The 19,938-nt window shown below is 40.7% G+C and overlaps 3 protein-coding genes across 4 annotated transcripts; 1 reads left to right on the top strand and 2 right to left on the bottom strand.

The window, feature by feature from the left end:
* Positions 1-200: 200 nt before the first annotated feature.
* LOC139666703 (golgin subfamily A member 6-like protein 25) lies at positions 201-3,836 on the bottom strand. Its single transcript, XM_071546015.1, has one exon. The coding sequence runs from the start codon at positions 3,834-3,836 to the stop codon at positions 201-203; it is 3,636 nt and encodes a 1,211-aa protein (XP_071402116.1).
* A 106-nt stretch (positions 3,837-3,942) lies between these two features.
* On the bottom strand, positions 3,943-8,885 carry LOC139666704 (oxygen-regulated protein 1). Its single transcript, XM_071546016.1, is given in 4 exon segments — positions 3,943-3,960; positions 5,055-6,235; positions 6,804-6,969; positions 8,217-8,885. Coding segments are annotated over 4 exon segments (2,034 nt in total).
* Positions 8,886-13,045: 4,160 nt separating this feature from the next.
* Positions 13,046-19,190, top strand: tcea1 (transcription elongation factor A (SII), 1). 2 transcript variants are annotated; one of them, XM_071546020.1, is made up of 10 exons: positions 13,046-13,229; positions 14,140-14,202; positions 14,285-14,390; positions 14,664-14,766; positions 14,927-15,072; positions 15,213-15,269; positions 15,498-15,652; positions 15,917-16,063; positions 16,796-16,867; positions 17,831-19,190. In XM_071546020.1, the coding sequence occupies exons 1-10, from the start codon at positions 13,155-13,157 to the stop codon at positions 17,837-17,839; spliced, it is 933 nt and encodes a 310-aa protein (XP_071402121.1). In that variant the 5' UTR covers positions 13,046-13,154; the 3' UTR covers positions 17,840-19,190. The 2 variants fall into 2 exon arrangements, with proteins under 2 accessions (XP_071402121.1, XP_071402122.1); XM_071546021.1 differs by having other exon boundaries at positions 13,149-13,229; positions 14,924-15,072; positions 17,831-19,189.
* The last annotated feature ends 748 nt before the right edge of the window (positions 19,191-19,938 follow it).

The raw sequence follows: 19,938 nt of genomic DNA on the forward strand, positions 1-19,938 counted from the left end.
CTTTGACTGTATATTCCAGCATAAAAACGAGGCACAACTCTCTTCAGTCACCACGCTTGCAAGTCTGGTGGGGCTGCAAAAATACAGTACAATGACACAATTTGATGATTATTTCACTAGTCACAAAACATTTCTAGTTGCATTACAACAACTGAATGATAGAATAATAGCACCTAGACAGAAGCTAATAGAACCTTCCTTTATAGGATGGGACAGTATTGGCCACATCTCACATGGAGTGTGTCCAAGGAGTCTTGTGCTTGCAGTACACGCCCTCCCACACCAGAGGGCCTTCTTGCCTGTGTCACAGCTGAGGACTCCCCCTCTGGATGCACTCTGCTGTCTGGCATTTTGAACTCCACTGATGCAAATGATGAAAGGCTGCCATTTTTCTTTGTCCAGGTTTTGGAAGTGTCAATAGTGGGTGATACCCTCAGACCCCTTCCTTTGACACTGCTCGTGTCTTTTTTCCCACTTTTGACACTAACGTCATCCAAAAAGGGGTCAGAATCACTTCCATGCGACATATTGTAGTAGGTGCACTTAGGAGTTTGAGGCTTAGCCATTTCTTCAAGCTCTGATGAGGATATGACTGCAAGGGGGTTGTGCTGGGTGTGTGGGGGGGAATCCTCACTATTGTTCTCCTGAGCTGTGTCAATGGATGTAGTATCTATGTTACCATACATTCCAATGGAGATTGGAGGGGATTTTCTGATGAGGTGATTCTCCTTAAGAAGCCATCTACCTTGGTCAATCAAAACCCCATCATTTGAATCTACTTCTGAGGGGAATGAGATGCACTGTGCAGCGTCTACTGCAGGCTCTGTGTCTATCTTTAATGAGCTTGCACCACTGAAATAAGACAGATCCTCCCTTGAAGCTTTAGTCCCTGAGTTATAAGAAGAGAAGCTCCCCCCACTTTTTAATCTGGAACTTTGCAAGAGTTCTGATTTACTTCTAACGGACTGTTTTGAGTCAGCGCGTTCCACATTTGTTCTCCCATTAGGCTTATCAGTCATATGTCTTGAATGTCTGCAGTCTGGAGACGGACTCTCTGAAGGCTCTTCTCCGCTCTCTGTAGCAATGTCTGTGGATTCCTGAGTTTTGTATCCGCCACTGTCCGAAGTCTCTGGTCTGTAGTCAGATAAATCTGAGGTGCTGGGGCTCGGAAGACGTTTTAGACCATATTGACTATCCTCTTTGCTTTTGGGAATTATAACTTGTTTTGTGTGTATAACCCGAGCGTTATCTGGCTCTATCCTAATGTTACCCCTAGCATCATATGTGAATATAAGTGAAGAAGATTGTAGGGCAGAGTTAACAAAGTCAAGTAATTCCTGTGATATTTCCACTGGGTGGGGTAGACTGCTGCTTCTTTCCTCATCCTCTTCCTCCTCTCCGTCATCTGTTTTAAGCTCATTTACAGTGTCTGTTCCATTACCCTTGTCATCCTCACACTGACCATCAGATGAAGATTTATTTGATGATTCTACATAATTTTCTGTTCTCTTGGTATCCTCATCGTTAGCCTGGTCCTCCTCACAGCTACTCTGCTGTAAATAGTAGGCTTCCTCTAATAGTCTTTTACCAACTTTACTCTCAGCAATACTGTCTGCATCAGCACTAACAGGTTCACTGACACATCTATTTTCTTCATCTTCCTCATCCTTGGATTCTTGCTCTTCCACCTGGTCACATCCCTCATTTAACTCATCACCTTGCTTTTCTTCATCTTCTTCTCCCCCCTCTTCAGCTAGATCTTCCCCTTCTACCTCCTGCTCAGCTTCCATATCTACGTCGACCTCGCTCTCCTCTCCCTCTTCTTCCTCTTCTCTTATTGCTTCTTCCTCCAGAGAATTTACCTCATTCTCCTGCTCCTCCCTCCTCTCTTCAGCCTCATCCCACTTTTCTTTCACATTTATATTATTGTCTTTGTCATTTGCTTCTTCTTCCCCATCTCCATCTGTGATCTCCCCTGCTTCTGTATTTTGGTCCTCCACAACCTCACCTGCCTCTTCCTCCCTCTCCTCAATTTCCTCCTTCTCATCCTTGTCCTCACTAACTTCCTCCTCCTCATCCTTCTCCTCAATAATGGCCTCCTCACCTTCCTCTTCCAGTTCCTCCTCCTCATCTTCCTCTCCCTCATCCTTCTCCTCAATAATATCCTCCACTTCCTCTTCCCTGTCCTTCTCCTCAATAATAACCTCAACTTCCCCTTCCTCATCCTTCTCCTCAATAACCTCGTCCACTTGCTCTTCCTCATCTGTCTCCCCAATAGCCTCATTCACGTCTTCTTCCTCATTCTTCTCACTAATCCCGTCCCCTTCCTTCTCCTCTGTACCCCCTTCCTCCCCTTCTTCCTCCTCATTTTCCTCCTCAACAACCTCCTCCTCCCCTTCCTCCTCCTTATCTATCTCCTCAACAACCTTATCATTCCATTCTTCTTTCTCATCCTGCTCCTCGATAACCTCCTCCACTTCCTCTTCCTCATTCTTCTCAATAACGTCCTCCACTTCTTCCTCCTCCTGTCTCCCCGCAATAACCTCATCCAATTCCTCTTCATCATTATTCTCCTCAATAATTTTGTCCTGCTCTTCCTTCTCAGCACCCACCTCCTCCCTCTCCTCCTCCTCATTGTTATCCTCATCAACTTCCTCCTCCCATTTATCCTCAAAACTTTCCTTTTCCCCTCCCTCTTCCTCATCTGTTTCTTCAGCAACCATGTCGTCTCTGTTGTCTACTCCCTCTTCTTTCTGCCTCTCCTCTTCTTCTAATTCCTTTTCTTCCTCTTCCACTGCTTCTTTTTCTGCTTCCTCCCCCCTCTCATTTTCTCCCTTGCCAATCTCCTCATCCCTCTCTTCTACCTCTTTTGTATCTTCATCCTTGCTGTCCTTTACCTCATTCCTGTACTCCTCTACCTCTTCCACTTGTTTCTCATCTTCCTTTTCTTCCCTCTTTCTGTCTACCCCTTCTTTATGCTCATCATCTATTCCTTCCTCCTCCTCCTCCTCCTCCTCCTCCTCCTCCTTTCCCTTGCCCCTTGAGACAGGTTTGGTTGGACCACAGGCATCAACGTCAAGACCTGGCTCAAAATCATTTTCTCTGTCAGTCTCTGTCTCTTCTAATTCTTTCCTATCAGGGTCTGTTTCCTGAACTTGATCAGGTTCTTGTTCTAACTCGGCCAACATCTTGGCCTGTTCATGATAAATCGATTGCATCTTATCAAAGTCATCTGTCTCTCCAGCAGGCAAGTAGCCATTTTCATTATCTTCTTTTACAGAGGTCTCAGCAATGTCCTCGGCCATGCAGGTGGTATCAAGCTCTGGTGACTGTTTTGTCTCATCATGATGATGATGTTTAGCAAATTGTTCCAGTTCCTCCTCTGAGTCTGAGTGGTCTCTTTCCTTTTCTACATAGGTACTCTCCTCTACCTCAGGGTAAAAGCTTTTAGTTTGTTGGATCGTTGAATAAATTTCTTCTCTAAGGTCTTGTGGCATGTTGAGCTCCTCCATAAGCTCATCAATACCCAAATGTTGATCATCAAATGCGTCACCCCCTTCAGAGATAACATCCAGTGCAAACTCTTGTTCTGAAAATTTTGGAGAGAGAGGTTCGCTTTCAAGCCTTTCCCTTAGAACCTGGAAATCTTTCCAGCGTTCTCTGAAGTGAGAAGACGTTCTGCTCTGCAAATCTGTCAGACTTGCCCTCTGCTCCTCCTCATCATCAACAGCAGAAATTTTCTGCAAGGATTCCATCAGTAGCATGGCCTCCGAGGGGCTTTTTGAATCATAGCTGTCTCCCGCCACAGAGCCTGTTAAGGTATCTCGCAGAGTCATCACCGACAAGAATGAAAGGAAAGCTTTGGATGTTGAACCAAACACTGAAGCCACTTGTGATGAGAAATCAGGAAGGCTGCTGGACTTCTCAAGATTGGTTGGTTGTTCAGACTCGGATGCCCCTCTGATGCAGTGAATTGAGGAACAAAGTTGCCGCATAACAGGTTTTATCTTTGCTTTGGGGCTTAAGAGGTTGGATGTGGAAGATGATTCATTCTCAAATGGGCCAATGGCCTCAGCAGATTTGTGTGTCCTCAGTGTGCTCTCCTGGTATACAGGGTCAACTCTGACACTTGGCATTGAAGCACATAAACCCTTTGCTTTCTGTTCAGTGTTTAGCACAGCTGTGCTAGGAACTGATAGACAAGAAGTAGATTTTGTGACAGCATCTCCATGTAATGAATAATATTCATCTGTATTAGCCTGGCATTCACTCTTAGCCTCAGATTCAGAATCACCACCTATGTGAAACACAACCTTTGTTTGAGGTTCTGATTCCTCTGTGATTGCCTCCTCCATGCGTGGCACTGAGTCTGAGCTTACTTTTTGCAGCCAGTTTTCTACATACTGGTGGATATCAGAGGGTGAGGGATTGAGAGATGGCATTGAAACACTCTCACTCAGCTCTAAAGTTTGTTTTGGTGATGATGTTCTGTTCTCATTCATTGATTTTTGCTTGGTAATCACCCTTTTCCCTGGCAAAAGTGACCATTTGGGTTGTAAAATATCTAACATGTTTTTCTTCATTGGAGGTCTTGTGGTTCTTGTCTCAGGAGTATTTACATTGTGACCATTATCCCTAGGAGCTCCATGATTCACGTTCATTTGTTTCTTAGATGAAGGCCTTTTCACATTTTCAATGTTAGGTAATAAGTCTTGTTTCCTCCTGGGTGTTGTGTCATCTCTACTCACCATTTTCATTGTTTCTTTTCCCTTGCCCTTCTGACCATTTTTATCACTTTCTGATGAACTCAGAGTTTTTTTCCCTAAGCTGGCATTGCTGAGCTTGTCAGTAGATGAATGTTTGCTACTCTTTGAGAGGCTTGCCATGCTATCCTTTTGCTTTTGATCTGAGCTACTTGTTGAAGGTGAACTCTTATGTTTCCCAGAAGGTTTTATTGCCTTTTTCTTCTTCTCACTTTGAACAGTGTTGTCTTTTTTTAACGCATCTGTCCCCCTATGTGGAGACTGAGTTTGAGAGTTTGCTGCAATCCGGGCCTCATTGTCAGTAAAAGAGGATAAATTATTGCTAATCTCATGTGTGGGAGATATTGGCTCTGACGACAATGACAAGATTTCCTCTTTCCGTCTGTGTAGCGAGTCAGCAGTGGATGGTTGACAGGTAAAATCTATGTCACAGTCATTGCTAGATGAAAGTGGCCCGGAGTCAATTGAGGCTGGTTTACTCTGTGACATTGGAGTGGAACCATGCAAAGGTATGTCCTCTGTGGTATATTCATTATTTGCAAAATAGTTGTCATAGCAGCCTTGACTCTCATAAATGTGCATCACAGTCTCTGTAATCTCCATTCCATTATTTTGTATCTGGAGGACCTCTGCTACCCCTGATGACCTGATGGAGGAGTGGGAGCCTTTTTTGCTTGCCTCTGCAGATACTATTTTCCGAGGCTTTGGGACTGGTCTGTTGCTGCTGCTACTGTGTCTTACCACACAGTATCCCTCGGTTGTCTCACCATCAGCTGTCCTTTCCATGTAGGTATACTGGCCCAGGGTGCTCTCTTGAACCCCTGATTCTGTCACTGTCTTAACACTCTCAATGGATGCCTTCTTCTTAACGTGTCGAGGACCTGGTGTAGGGGTGCGTTTGAAGCTTGATTTGTTTTTTTCCAAGGCCGTGGGACTGTAGCCCTCATAGACTCGCTCATCACTAAAGCCAACACCCTTTCCCGTTACTGAGGGATGGTTCTCTTCTTTATTTTCATCTTCACTGGTACCAAATGGGTCTTCGGCCATGGCGTTGTTCGAGTCAGGTGAGCTGTTGCCTGACCCAGACTTTGAGGCACAAGCTGGCCTCTGCCTAAGGCTGGAGCGGCTGAGCGTGGTAGTCCAGTGGAGCATCTCCTCCTCCTTAATGGTGAGACGCACTTTCATCTCTACCGTCATGCTGCCATCTTGGTTCACACGGAAAGACTTTTCAATGTCATCATCTTGAGGTACTATGCAAGAATGACGTTCATCATTCACCCTAACATTTTCACAAGTCTCCACATCTGTGGATGTATGATACTGATTGACCTCTGTTTCAAATGATCCGTTGTGGTGATGTAGGTTACTCATGCTTCCATTTCGAGACTTATTTATCTGGTCGACGATGTATCTCTCTGATGATAGGGAAAAATTCCTTGAGCCTCTCCCACTGGAGAAAGATTTGTTTTTCTCTTTAGTTTGAGATGTTTGATATAACGATGTTCAAGAATAGATCAAAATGCGTGTGTGTGAGAGAGAGAGAGAGAGAGAGAGAGATATTGTTATTAAAAGATTGTTATTAAGTTCAGAAAAGCATCATGCAGACCATTTGTATTATTTCTGCTGGAATATTTAACAAACAGGGCAAGAAGAAAAGTACTGAATTTCAGCTGTGAATTATGCTTTAGGACAGTCTATTCCGAAGCTGTTTACATTCACAACTATCTACCATAGCCTAAAATAGGAGTGAAAAGATTGTCCCTTCCTCTTATGTGTGATGTCACACTGATGTACAGCTGCTTAAACTAGATGAGATGAAAATAGCCATGACAGTTCCTAAGGGGGTACATATTCTGAGGTAAAATTTGTGAGACAAACATTATGAGTCCATAAAGTCAATTTGCTACGGTATTAGCTTTGGAAGACTGTTCCTTGCATTCACAATTACTGATTAGGCTGCCCTAGATCATAAGAATGCCATGTGAACATCTTTGATGAATATGGCATATAGCAATTTACCAATAATATGGATTAATTAACACTTACGTTCTTGAGGCTGCAACCCGGATGGCTCCACAGTGTCCGAGTAGATTGATTGTGCCATCTGTCCTATTCTGGGAACACTGTGGTTTCCTAATCTGAAGGGTTCGTTGCCTGCTGCTATGACGACTCCGGAGCACAAGATTAGTGCAGCAAGACCATCAACCTGAAAGGGGGGAATGGAGAAATATTGTTAATTCAAATTAAAATACTTTAAATATACCAGTCATAGCTTTGAATTGGTGTTGTACAGTAGGTGCACCCAGTGTAAGTAATGCCAAGTATTACACTGCTGGGTTATTACTGACATTTAAACAGAAAAGAGACATCCGATTTGTGATATAAAAAATTACACATATACAATCGATACTATCCCTCTATGTCAAATGTTATAGAGCAGACCAGAGATCATAAATGATAAGGAACTTCTAAAGGTTCATCAACACTCATAAGCTCTAACAGAAAGTAGTTTGTTGTTGTTGTTAAAGGACAGATGGATGGAGGGATTATGGGATGATGAATCACTAGGGGGTCGAGAGTTTGATAGCACCTCTTAGCATGTCTTGGAACAGTTGTTGTAAGGTGACCACGTAAAATCCTTGTCCTTTTTATGAGTTAAAATGAAAACACAACACAAAAATAATAATAATAATAATAATAATAATAATAATTTATGTTCTGTTCCTGTAAACTTTTAATTATGCAGTATAGCATCAATATACTTTTTGGAGTATTCCATGTCACTTGAGTCTAGTTTTTAGATTGTGTGGACGCTGTGCCAATACTCAACATGATCTCTTGGTGTTATGGATGTGTTTTCTGGTTCACAGTAAATGCTAATATGAAAGAAAACTCATTTCAATGTAAAAGCTCAATCTAATGTCCCATGTTCCCACATCAACCTCCGATTCATTGTCAATGTCACATGTCTCTTGATGGTGTCAAAATCTAGGTTGTTTTGATTCTAGCTTCAGGAGACAATTCTCTACACACTTAAATCATAATAAAGTCGTTGTCCAAGTGGAGAGATGGGGTTTGAGGAAAGCTACTACAGTGACATTAGTTACTCTTCAAAGAGCTCCTGTGTGTGTGTGTGTGTGTGTGTGTGTGTGTGTGTGTGTGTGTGTGTGTGTGTGTGCGTGCGAGACTATCCTATTTGTGAGAGCCAGAGATGCCAATCCTTACCTTTGCCTAATATAACCTCATCTATACCTATCTAGGTTACTAAGGACAAAAATAGGAGCCATGGAATCACATAGTGTTAATAGCAAACTGACAAACCATTTTCCTGATTATAATTAAGTTCATATTTGCCCCAAAGGACTCTATCAAGAAGGAAGCTCTTTTTTTACTAGTTTCTAAACCAGAAGAAACCAAATCACACGTCTGTTATCAGCTTACAGAAATACTTACTCTTCTGCCATCTGCGGAGAACAGTTTCAGTACTGGGAACTGCATGATCTGGGAAAGATAGTCTAGCAAAGCATCAAATGTTGGCGCAGTTCTTCTTTGCAACACAACTGTGCGCTTGATGGTAGGATCCTTATTCTTGATGACCACGAGCCTCTTCGGTGTCCGCACTGCCACCCTATCCGTGATCTTTGCTGGCCTGTTAATGACCTCATTCCTTCTGCCAAACTGACCATTAGGAAGCCCCTGGCGCCCTCGTCGCCCTGCGCTGACAGGTCTGGTGGTATTCCATGGTACCTGCCGCCGGTGAACTGCGTCCAGGTTTAGCGGCTTGACTCGTTTCCGATCAGAACACACATACGATCCCCCATCATGTAAGTCATCTAAACCCTTAACAAGGTGGATCCCACGAGGTGTGGTTATGGTCCTCACTCCAAACGGCAGAGGCACTTTCTTGGACAGAGCGTCTAGTAGGGCATCAAACGTCTTGAAGGTGCGGCCATTTATGACCATACGATGCCCACTGAATTTGTGGTCCCCGCTTTTGTAGAAACATACTCTTTTAGAGGCTGAGGGATCAGAGATGGGCTGTAATGGTCTGGAGGCCAACGTCTGTACGCTCCCAGTGGACACTCGCTGGGCAGGTGGTTCTTGGAGGGATGTGTTGCTCATATTGTCTGGGGGTGGCTAGAAAGAAAGCAGAGAGAGGGAGAGAGAGGATGATTGTGGTTTCAGTTTATGGCAAATTATGGCAAGTGGTTTGAATTTACATTGACAGATGGATAAAGCCCTGTATGCTAATTTCCTTATTAGGCCTATTGAGACCCTTTCCCCTGGAATCACTATGGCATAGAACCACATGTCACCCATAACTTGTCATGTTTATTATTCGTTACTCTTTATCTATCTTCTCCCTGTTTTGATAAAGCCAAAATATTTAAAAAGGGTGAACGTCCCACTGTTCTTTTAAAGAGCACAGCACTACCTAAGTTAAGCAGTGAAAGTGAAATCCTACAAAAAATTCACATTAGCTCTCCTCCATGAGGTGAAATAGTTTATAAGCAGTGCTGAAACAACAGAGGTTTTCAGTCCTGTAGTGTTTATCTTTGTTTTGTTTTGTTTTGATTTGTTGCTTTGTGACAGCTGACAAAGTTTATGCTTATGATAATTCTTGAATAGTTCACACGTACTGGAAAAGGATTTGCAGCCTTGAGGCAGCAAGACAAAAGCCCAAGATGCCTTTCTTTACTTCTGAATAAAGTGGAAAATATAAATTGACTAGACATTCTTGTATATTTTCTAATAAAAAGTAGATGACCATCCCAAATGGTCCATCAAAACCAATTTCTCAAACAAATAATATGATTAGGTTACAGATATACTGGGTCTTGTAAAAGACACTCCAACTAAGTCCTGCCGTGACACCAGTGACACCAGTGACTGGTGGTTCTTTATTGGTGTGGGATTAATTTGCTGGCATTGAATCAATCTAATTGTACCATGATTCTATGATGTTTCAATGGCAATGTTTCCATCAAGAAACCCAAGTTGTGACCCAATGACAATGACTTTACTCATATACCAAGGTTTTCTCAATAACCAAATATGATCCAGTTCAACACTGATGGGAAATTATGAAAAAGTGTTTGATACCATTTTCCACCACAATATGGAGAACTCATATGATCACTCAAAATACCAATGTTAGTTGTGATTAGCATGTATTTACTTTGTCTCTTAGGAAATGGTTTCAGTGAACCAAACCATGCATAAGACAGCACCCCATACCATTAAATTTCCACTGAGGAAAATATTTATCATATATAAACTTATAATAAACTTATAATCATATAGTTTTCCTTGTAATATTTCATTAATGTCTATTTTAAATGATAGATTATATGGGTGTGATTAACATAATAGTTGCATAATGTGCAGTAGTAAAATGTCACAGTAGAGCAGAGCATAATCTGTACTTAACATGAGAAAACACATTCTCCTGTTGTATATTGTATACTGTTGTATATTTTTATGTAAAACCTTTCTTATGTTATGATGATCTATGATAGAGAGAACATAAACAGTCTAAGGAACAATGTCTCACAACAGATTCTACTTGATTATAATAAGATATTTACACAACCCAAATACTGTTTGGATATTTTGAATATAAAGTTATTGTAAGGTTGATTTGTAATAAACATAAACATAGGCATAGACATAGGCATAGACATAGACACAGGCCATAAAGCCACTGAAGCACGTCACCTATAAGTAATTAGACAAACTAACACATTGAATATATGAAAGAAAAAGGTTAAATGACAGCCAACAAACTTCTAAATGGAAATATAATAAATGGATCTTACCGTATCTCACATTTTCCCTGAATTATAATGGCAAAATCAACAGAAAGTGTGCTCCCAGTACTCTACCTAGCGCTGGTAAAAGCTTCTCAGCGGCATTCGAAGGCTATTTTGGGACATGCAACATCATGGCCAATTTGCTTAATCTTTGCTCACACTTAATCAGCATATCAAGATAAGGAAACTAACAAAGGAACCACAAGGAAAGGGCTGAAAATGCTGCTGCCAGTGCTCTTTAAATGCTAGTATTAGAATTATTAAAAAATAAATGGCAATATTATATTTTACCTGCAAGTGTGGGAATTCAAATATATTTTGTCAACAGACAATTTTGTATCATGGATAATACATCCCCCAATACATCTCAGTTTGAAAAAAAAAATTGTGCTTTCTGCATCATCAAACATAAATGTCTAGCTGGTGATTTGAAATAAGAGAGAACCAGAGAGAGAGAGAGAAAGTAATTTGAGTGATTGTTGAGTAGGTGAGTGAGTAAGAGACTGAGTGAGTGAATGATTAAATGAGAGAATGAAGGAGGGAGTAAAAGTGAATGAGAGGGTAATGCATTCTACAAGTCAAATGATAACTGGTAAATTTCTCCCGCTCCAAAGAGAGACCACAGATGGTTCGCACTGCTTCTAATTTGCCAGCAGCCTCATAATCAGATTGGAGGAGTCTTGGCCTAATAGGGATTAGGTTAAAGATTTTGCGCACTTGCTGACAGCATGTGGTACAGTAGAATGAGGTCTTAAGAGAGCACTTTTACCTCGCAGCAGGTATTGGAAATCCACCATCAGATTTCAACAACAACAAAGATACAACATGCCTATATTTGTACTTATTAAATAAGCTTTTAAATACAATTTGTAAGAAATGCAATCAGAATGTTCTTCACAAAGAAACCATTGTGTCCAAACTTGGATGACTAACACAATTTATCCAAAATAGGTTTTTGCACTGTGTAGTACACTTGAGATTTGGTCAGCAAACAGCACCTTATGGATCTGATTGCATAGAGGTGAGAGGACCTGTCACACCCTTTACTGTGGTTACCAGACAGTGCATCCGTTACCAACTGCCCCTGACCGAGCAAAACCTGCTGATACCTCCCACTCACACGTGTTCCAAGTACATTATCCTGAAAGATGAAGACTGGCTGGCAAGGGGGTTCAAGGAGGGGTCCAAATGTAGGTTACTTACAGCCTAACGTGCAGACAATATTCAATTATATTATTCGTGCAAAATGTCAGGAGGGATGGGCTTTAAACAAAAGTTTTGTTCGACTCAGTATGTGACCATCAATTGTGGTTGAGCTGGGGAAAAAAATATATGAATGTTGTCATAGTATTTGACCTTTTATATCATGTCCTGTATATGGAGTTACTGTAATTAGGGGCATATCACATCTTTAGGTGAGTTGGGCCAGTTGCAGTGATTGTGATTGATGAAGCTGCCTGACCTCAAATCACTTGTTGATCTGTTTGGATTAGGAAGGTCACTAAATAGCTTGTCGAGCACTGCAGCATAAATGCAGATCACCAGTGTCACATCAGGGTGGCCTAGAGGCTGTCTCGTAACCAAGAGGTCACAGGTGTGATCTGCACAACAGCCACTGTTTTCATCAAAAGCCATGCGTCCTGCCAAAGTGTCCTTGACCAAGACACAGAATATCTTCCTGCTAACTCATTGTAAATCACTCTGGGTAAGAGCTGGATAACTGTCAGCGAAATGCCCAAAAATTCTGTTTACTGCTTATTTTTGAGTTTGAAAAACAGTCTAGCTAATACCAGGTTATGCTACTGACTTTTACTCTAGATCTGTAATCTTCCATAGGACCAAGGCTGAAAATACAGTAAGGTTATATTGTTGCTGACCAGATCAGGTTCTGCATATGGATAAGAGCAAATTGTTCAGTGTTCACAACAATAACAATAACATAAATGGCCGTCTTCATGGGTGAGTTCTTAATTGTAGTTCCTTTACTCTGGTGTGCATCAGTCACAATACCCATTTTAAACTTCCCAACTGATAATAGATTAAACGTAGTGACAACGTTGGCCCACATTTGTCATCCGAGACCCATAATATATGTGGGGGTTTTTTTAAAGTAGAACTGTGCTTCAGTTTCCAGCATGCCAAGGGAACCGTAGTTCAAAAAATTCAAGGCCCCGACTAGAGACGCAAGTGTCACTTTGACGCCATCTAGCGAAACTTTGCGATATTGACAAAATATGCAGGCATCGCTTTGAGAGCAGGTGTCTGTGCAGAACAAAATTGACGGAGTCATATGTAGTTGTTTATAATAAAGTTATAACCATTTGATTAATTTGTGTTTATCACCGAGTGATCATCAGCACTCAGTGTTGTGATAGTTCCCAGCGCAATCTTCGATTCTATCTCGATTAACTCACCTTAAACTCATGCATCAACTAGTCAGGTCTGGTACACAACAGAGGATCGGTGTGCGGTCCGCCAACACAGACGCCGCTTCCACTTACTCAGTGGCGTGGTCTTTTGTCGTTATATTTTCTTGCCATTTTGCTTCTAATTTATATCTTCCCGTAAATCAGTCAATATGGGCAAAAAGGAAGAAGAGGAGATAATTAGAATTGCGAAGAAAATGGATAAAATGGCGCAGAAGAAAAGCGGGGTGAGATGTCTGACATGAATGAATGCTTGCTTGCCTATCTAGCCGTCCTGGCTGATGTTGATATGTTGGCTAACGTTAGCGCTAATGGACAGTGGTAGTATTAGCTACTGAGTGTAGCCATTTTAGCTGTTAGCCAATGTAGCTACTGGCAACAAATGTAATGTGTGCCATTGGAATAGATTACGATCTCCAATAGTAAAATCGACACCCTCAATATTATGCCCTATAATATACCCCTTGTTATGGCTACCCGGCGGCTAATAATATTAGCTTGCAAGCCTTCTCAACTTAACGGTTATTGTGCCATAGGTATCCACTCCAGTTAGTTAGCCAACTAGCCTGTGCTACTAACTGGGTCCTTCGCAGTAAACAGTTGACTTTAGTCATTATAGCTAGTTTTGATCACTGAATTAAAGTTGGATTTGGCCACTTTTGCTAATAGTTTTAGCTGATGTATTTTAGATAAAATCATTATTTTGGGCTTCTGTAATTGTATTAATAAGCAGGTAAGTAGGTATCATGGAAGTGTCACCTTAGGGTTGCAAGCTGAATTAGCCGGCTAGTCAGGTATGTAGGTAAACAACAACACTTATCCTAAATTAATGGCCACTTCCACACCGTGTGTGTGTGTGTGTGATGACAAGTAAGTGTTTTGATTTTAGCCATTTAACTGATTGATTAATTTTAGTAAATGAAGCTCAGTTTGTGTGGAAAATATAGTCGTCCTAGCTAGCTGAAGATTGATGAGAAACCAAAACATCTCTTAAATCATACAATATGTAATGTCAACCTGCTTTGGAGCGGAGCAAAGCAACAGGCTAAAATTTGACATAACTAATCAGGCTATTAGCTGACATTCAGTATGAGATGGGTTGACATGTTTCTCATTGCACGCCCCTCTCCCCTGCAGTCTGGGGCTTTGGATCTACTGAAGGAGCTGCGCAGTGTCCCCATGACACTGGAATTGCTTCAGGTATCTTTACTCACTTTTGCACATTGCTTCTCATCTGCACTGCATTTAAGCCCCGAGACACTGACACAAAGTCTCTCCACAGTCTACCAGAATTGGGATGTCCGTTAATGCCATCCGGAAGCAGAGTACAGATGAGGAGGTGACATCCCTAGCTAAATCCTTGATCAAATCATGGAAGAAGCTTTTGGGTAATTTATTACTTTGGAAGTCTACTTGTACTTGAAAGTGTGTGAATTTGACTTCTTTTGTGTGTATGTTTTTGATTAGATTGATTGTAATTGTGCTTGCCTTTTTCTCCATGTCTGCTAGGGCACATCAAAGCAACATGTTTACAGCTAGTGTTCAAAACTGTAAATGCTCATTGTGCAAGTTTCCATCTCATCTTGCCAAGCACTTTGTTGTGTTGACCTGCCTGGACGTTACTCTGGTATCGCTTGACTCTGTTTTCAATTGGATTCCAGATGAGCCTGGAGGTGGAGAGAAACCTTCAGAGGAGAAGAGGAAAGACCAAATGATGCCTGTTGTCTCTCCCTCGCAGGGAAGCCCAGAGGCAAAAGAAGAAAGGTAACAGGAAAATGAACAAACATCATTCTTTTAGCATTACTGATGTCCATTGCCGTTTCCCTGTGGAAATGGAACGGAATCGATGTGCTTAATTTTTTCAATATTGTTGATTTGGTGTGCTCCAGCAGCTGAATAAGCGCCCTTATTGCTCCCATAGCAGCTCCAGCAGTAACTCCAGCAGCAAGAGCGAGCCTGCTGATGTTTCAACCAACACACTCATCTCCACCTTTCCGCGTGCCCCCACCACCTCTGATTCTGTTAGGATCAAGTGCAGAGAGATGCTGGCTAACGCGCTGCAGACCGGGGGTAATCCTATTATTATAATATGGACAACAAGTTCTCATCAGAGGATATCCATATGGATTTGTGGTTGTTGACCATAGGCTTTAGTTGTTGTTGTTTTTTTAATCATTCTTTTCCGGACTCCTGGTCTTCCTTTATTCCAGATGACTATATTGCTATTGGTGGTGATTGCGATGAACTTGGAGCACAGATCGAGGAATATATCCTTTTCAGTGAATGTTGTGACTGTGGTTTTAAGGGTGAACTGGAAGTACCTTTCTTTTTTGTTGGATGTTTTTGCTCTTTTCAGTATTAATATTTAGAGATGCTTTTCATATTGGTATGTACTAAAAACGCAGCATATTGACCCTGATAGCTCCATGTATTAATTTCTTTGCTGAAGCTCAAAAATTACGCTGTTAAAATTGAGTTCCTTGACCTGCTACCACGCATCTTCCAAGAGTTTAAGAACACAGACATGAAATACAAGAACCGTGTGCGGAGCCGGATCTCCAACCTGAAGGATGTGAAGAACCCTAATCTGAGGAGGACTGTGCTGTGTGGCAGTGTGTCCCCCGAGCGCATGGCCAAGATGACGGCAGAGGTGTGTTAGCTGTTCATGGCTTAATCTTAAAGCTCTTCGATCAGGAAGAAATGGCACGTCTTCAGTAGTACTGATATTTCAACCCCACTCTGGATTGATGCAGTTGTGTTTTTCTTAAGTTTGTTTTTGCTCAACGTTTCTTTCAATTTCATGTGGCCATAACGGATCATATCTACCCAGCTGTGTTGGTAAAACGGTGATCGATAAGAAATGGTCTTCTCACAAGTATTCTGGCTCATTGTCGGCACTCTTCTGTTCTTGTAGGAAATGGCCAGTGACGAACTGAAAGAGATGAGGAAGAATTTGACCAAAGAGGCTGTCAGGGACCACCAGATGGCCACGACCGGAGGCACTCAGACTGATCTGTTTACCTGTGGCAAGTGCAAGGGGAAGAGGTGCACCTACACGCAGGTAAGGAGATTGCACTTCATGCTGCATTGAAATTGTGGTGTTAGTAAAAGCCCTTCTGGTTGTTATGGTTCATAGTTGATAGTAAAATAAGTTTAGCAAGTAGTTATGCCAAGCCTGCCTGGTCACAAAGTTTTGGGGTAGCATAGTATTGTCTAAATACATAGATGACAACTTTTAACTCAGACTTTTAAGTTATAGGATAATTTTACTAAACTATTTATCCAAATTGAATATTCAAATTTTTCAGGTAAAACAAAGTGAATTTTGACTTCTTCTCAACTTCTAGTTTGGAAAATCTGGTCAAAGTTAAAAACCAGAATAACTGAACTCTGGCAAAAATGCCATACAATGTTGCAATCAACAATGGCATAGTGAGAATTAATTGAACACATTCATTAAAAATAAATGACACCAGATTTGCTGTCCACCATCCCAACATAGACCCTGCATTATAGCTACTTTCCAGGACCATTTATAAGAATAGTGTTAGATTTAAACTCATGTACACCATAAGTATTCAAATGGCTGGGTGAAAAACAAGGTGTTGAATCCTATTTTGTGATATTGGCATGACAAATGCTATACAAATAACCTAGGTGCAAACTGGTGACATTCTTTGTATTCTTTGATCAGGGAGAAAATGTGTTAACTCATATGGACATATGGACAGCCTTGCTTGTTTAGTTGAGTGTATTATTGTAACAATGGGTTTGTTCACTTGATTATTTCTAGGTTCAGACTCGCAGCGCTGATGAGCCAATGACCACATTTGTCTTCTGCAATGACTGTGGAAATAGATGGAAGGTATGTTGTTAAACACTGACTTTGACTCACTCATCTCAGTACAGTCTTAATTATGTTAAAATTCTAGAATTTTCCAGAATTTGTGTGTGTGTGTGTGTACTATATGCTATATATAGTAATAAATATTGGATAAATAGTAATACATACAGTAATAAATATTCTATTTATTAAATTATAGTATATACACTATTAGGGCTGGGCGATATGGACCAAAAATCATATCTCGGTATTTTTAGGCTGAATGGCGATACACAATATATATCTCGGTATTTTCTACAAAGTGGGCTAAATGTTCAGTTGTAAGTCAAAGCCACATGTGAGATGTCACAAGCACTTTTATTAAAACAAGACTGTGATCAAAATAAAATGCAAAGACAGGGTTTTCTTCCCTGTTTTAGAACAGTCTGGTAAGTTCAGAAAATTACATCACCTTACTGTAATGCAACCTTTAAAACCAGGAAAAGACAACACTTATGCCATATCACGATATTACGATATCCAAAATCTAAGACGATATCTAGTCTCATATCACGATATCGATAACATACTGATATATTGCCCAGCCCTATACACTATTAACCAAATGTAATGTTTTAAGAGGCACTTGTTAAAATAAATTTTGAACACACTGTGACTCAAAAAATAAATGTGTTATTTTAAACAAACGGTGTCAAACGTAATGAAACCTGTTACAGCCTCAAAATGCATTTAAAACCATTTGCTGGCACATGCTACCTGTTCTTCAATAGCTCAGTTAGCCAATTTGAGAGTGAAAAGCAAACAAAAACAAACATCATAAAGCCATTAGTGGGTGCCATACTGTAATTGCAGATTGGGCCTTTAATGATCAAACATTTTACAATGTTTGATTACATCATTGGCAGTCGATCATTAGTGTTTCCAGGAAAACGTTCCAGTATCTGGGGGCTAATTAATGTTTTTATTTATGTTTTTTTTTTCTAGTTCTGCTGAATATACAGGCGCTATCCTTGGCATTCAGACAAGTAGCAAAATTCCCGGACCAGGATTCTGTCTATCTGCAACAGATTGGAACTTTGTATTCTGTGGTACCTGGTGCGCAAATTGCCATGTAAAGACACCACCGCTGTTATTTGAATATTTTGTTCATAGGTTCAACTCATTGTCAGACCCCCTTTTTCCCCAAACTCTTTTAATCTTGTTTTTAGCTATTTCTCACTGTCAGATATATGCGATCAATCTTGTCTCACTGTTTCTTTTACCGACATTTTTTATATGTAGTTTTAACACTTTTGACAACGTATGACCCACATTTACTATTGTTTTGCTTCCCCCCCCCACAACATTGTTTTATTTAATTTCCCAATAAAGTGTAATCCATTTGATTAAAAAATTGTTTTACAGTAGTCATCTGTAATGCCGTGTCTTCAATCTCTTCAGGTTAATATGTGATCCTGAAGCTTATACTCAGGCAGTTGTTAATGATCTCAGAAGACAAAGATCATGTGTGTGCCTGTGTGTGTGTGTGTGTGTGTGTGTGCCTGTGTGTGTGTGTGTGTGTGTGTGTGTGTGTGTGGGAGTATACTTTTGTTATTGGTGCAATATTCATCTCATGAATGTTGATGTATGCATATTAATCTGACTAGGGACGGGATAATGTCATTGGCTTAACCACGGAGGACACGATCGTTCCTCTGCCTTTGTATGTGTGTGTGTGTGTGTGTGTGTTTTGTTTTGTTTTTAATTGCCAGGTGCATCCACTCGATGTTGATCGGCTGTTGTGCTGCCCTATCTACGCACAAACCTAAGCCAAACCAGCCACAGAATGGCTTGGATAAGCTTGTTTTGTGCTATTGAAAAGCCTTTTACCAAATCAGGCTATGACAAAATATGAATGAAAATTACACAGGGTCCACAATATAAGGATCACCTTCTTATTGATTGTATATTGAGTTGCACCTCAAGACTTTAAACATTCATGAGCCTGTCTTTTGCCCTTTATCTGCATTTTCTTTCATGATCATAGTGGATTAAATGGGCGAAATCAATATACCGTCATAGGCTTCTCCTGGATTCACCTGGTCAGTCTCTTTCATGGAAAGAGCAAGTGGTTGTAATACTTTGTGCACACAGTATCCTGTGCTGAAAACTTTTTGAGTGTTGCGCAATGGTTGTGAATCATTTTGCTCATCCTTATCTTTATACCCCATTTCACCAATATTTTGATCTGTCTGCTGATTTACTCAAAAAATACTTTAATAGGGATGTGAGTGAGAATCCCATCACGACAGCAGCCCATACAAGTTTGTTTAAAGATTCATTTTGCAGACATGTTAGAGTGCTTGAAAAGGTTGTATTGTGTTTTTGTGATAAAAAATAATTCCAGAGTCAGTAAAATTATTGTGCTTTATTTTATCTTAAAGAATCAAAATGCCCACAAGTCATTATTTTCTTGGAGAATAACAGAAAAAAAAACTAAACCATATACTGTAAACATTCACATTATTTGTTTTTTTAAAAATGTATTCTTCAGTAAACTTAGCGCAAAATAACACATTTCATATAGTAAACAGAAGAAGAAACAACATTTATAGGCAGTATCACTCCAAACCATTGGCTTAGATTGTGTTTGAGGTTGATCTACATGGTGTATCCATCAGCTCAAATTGCACATATTAAGTTAAAGTTAACTCTAAGACAAGTAGAAGTGCCACCGTGAAGCACACAGGTTGGCAGACAGAAGTTCAGGTCAGCCAGCCCTATCCATCCACCTTTGTTGTCCTCAACAAACAAAGGCATGTGTTGTCATTAATCTCCACCATACTGTTTGGTAGCACTACCAAAATGGACTGATGTAGTCACGACTAAGGAATCAAGACGATACACATGCGATAATTTGGCCAATGAGAGGGACAATTTCCAGTAACTGACTTAAGGGTGCTCCAGTAGCCACCCATATGGCAAGAGTTTGAAAACAACTGTTGCCCATGAGAAAGATGTCACAAAATTGAATGTCAAGGCACTTCCCCATGTGAGGATCTTGTCTTTGAGTGACATGTTTGTGAGGCAACAAAGTAATTCAACTAAAACTA

The sequence above is a fragment of the Centroberyx affinis genome, unplaced genomic scaffold (genome assembly GCF_046629955.1).
Source record: "Centroberyx affinis isolate AG114_WGS23_722 - 3 ecotype Tasmania unplaced genomic scaffold, CSIRO-AGI_Caff_v1 ptg005091l_1, whole genome shotgun sequence".
NCBI classification, from domain to species: Eukaryota; Metazoa; Chordata; class Actinopteri; order Beryciformes; family Berycidae; genus Centroberyx; species Centroberyx affinis.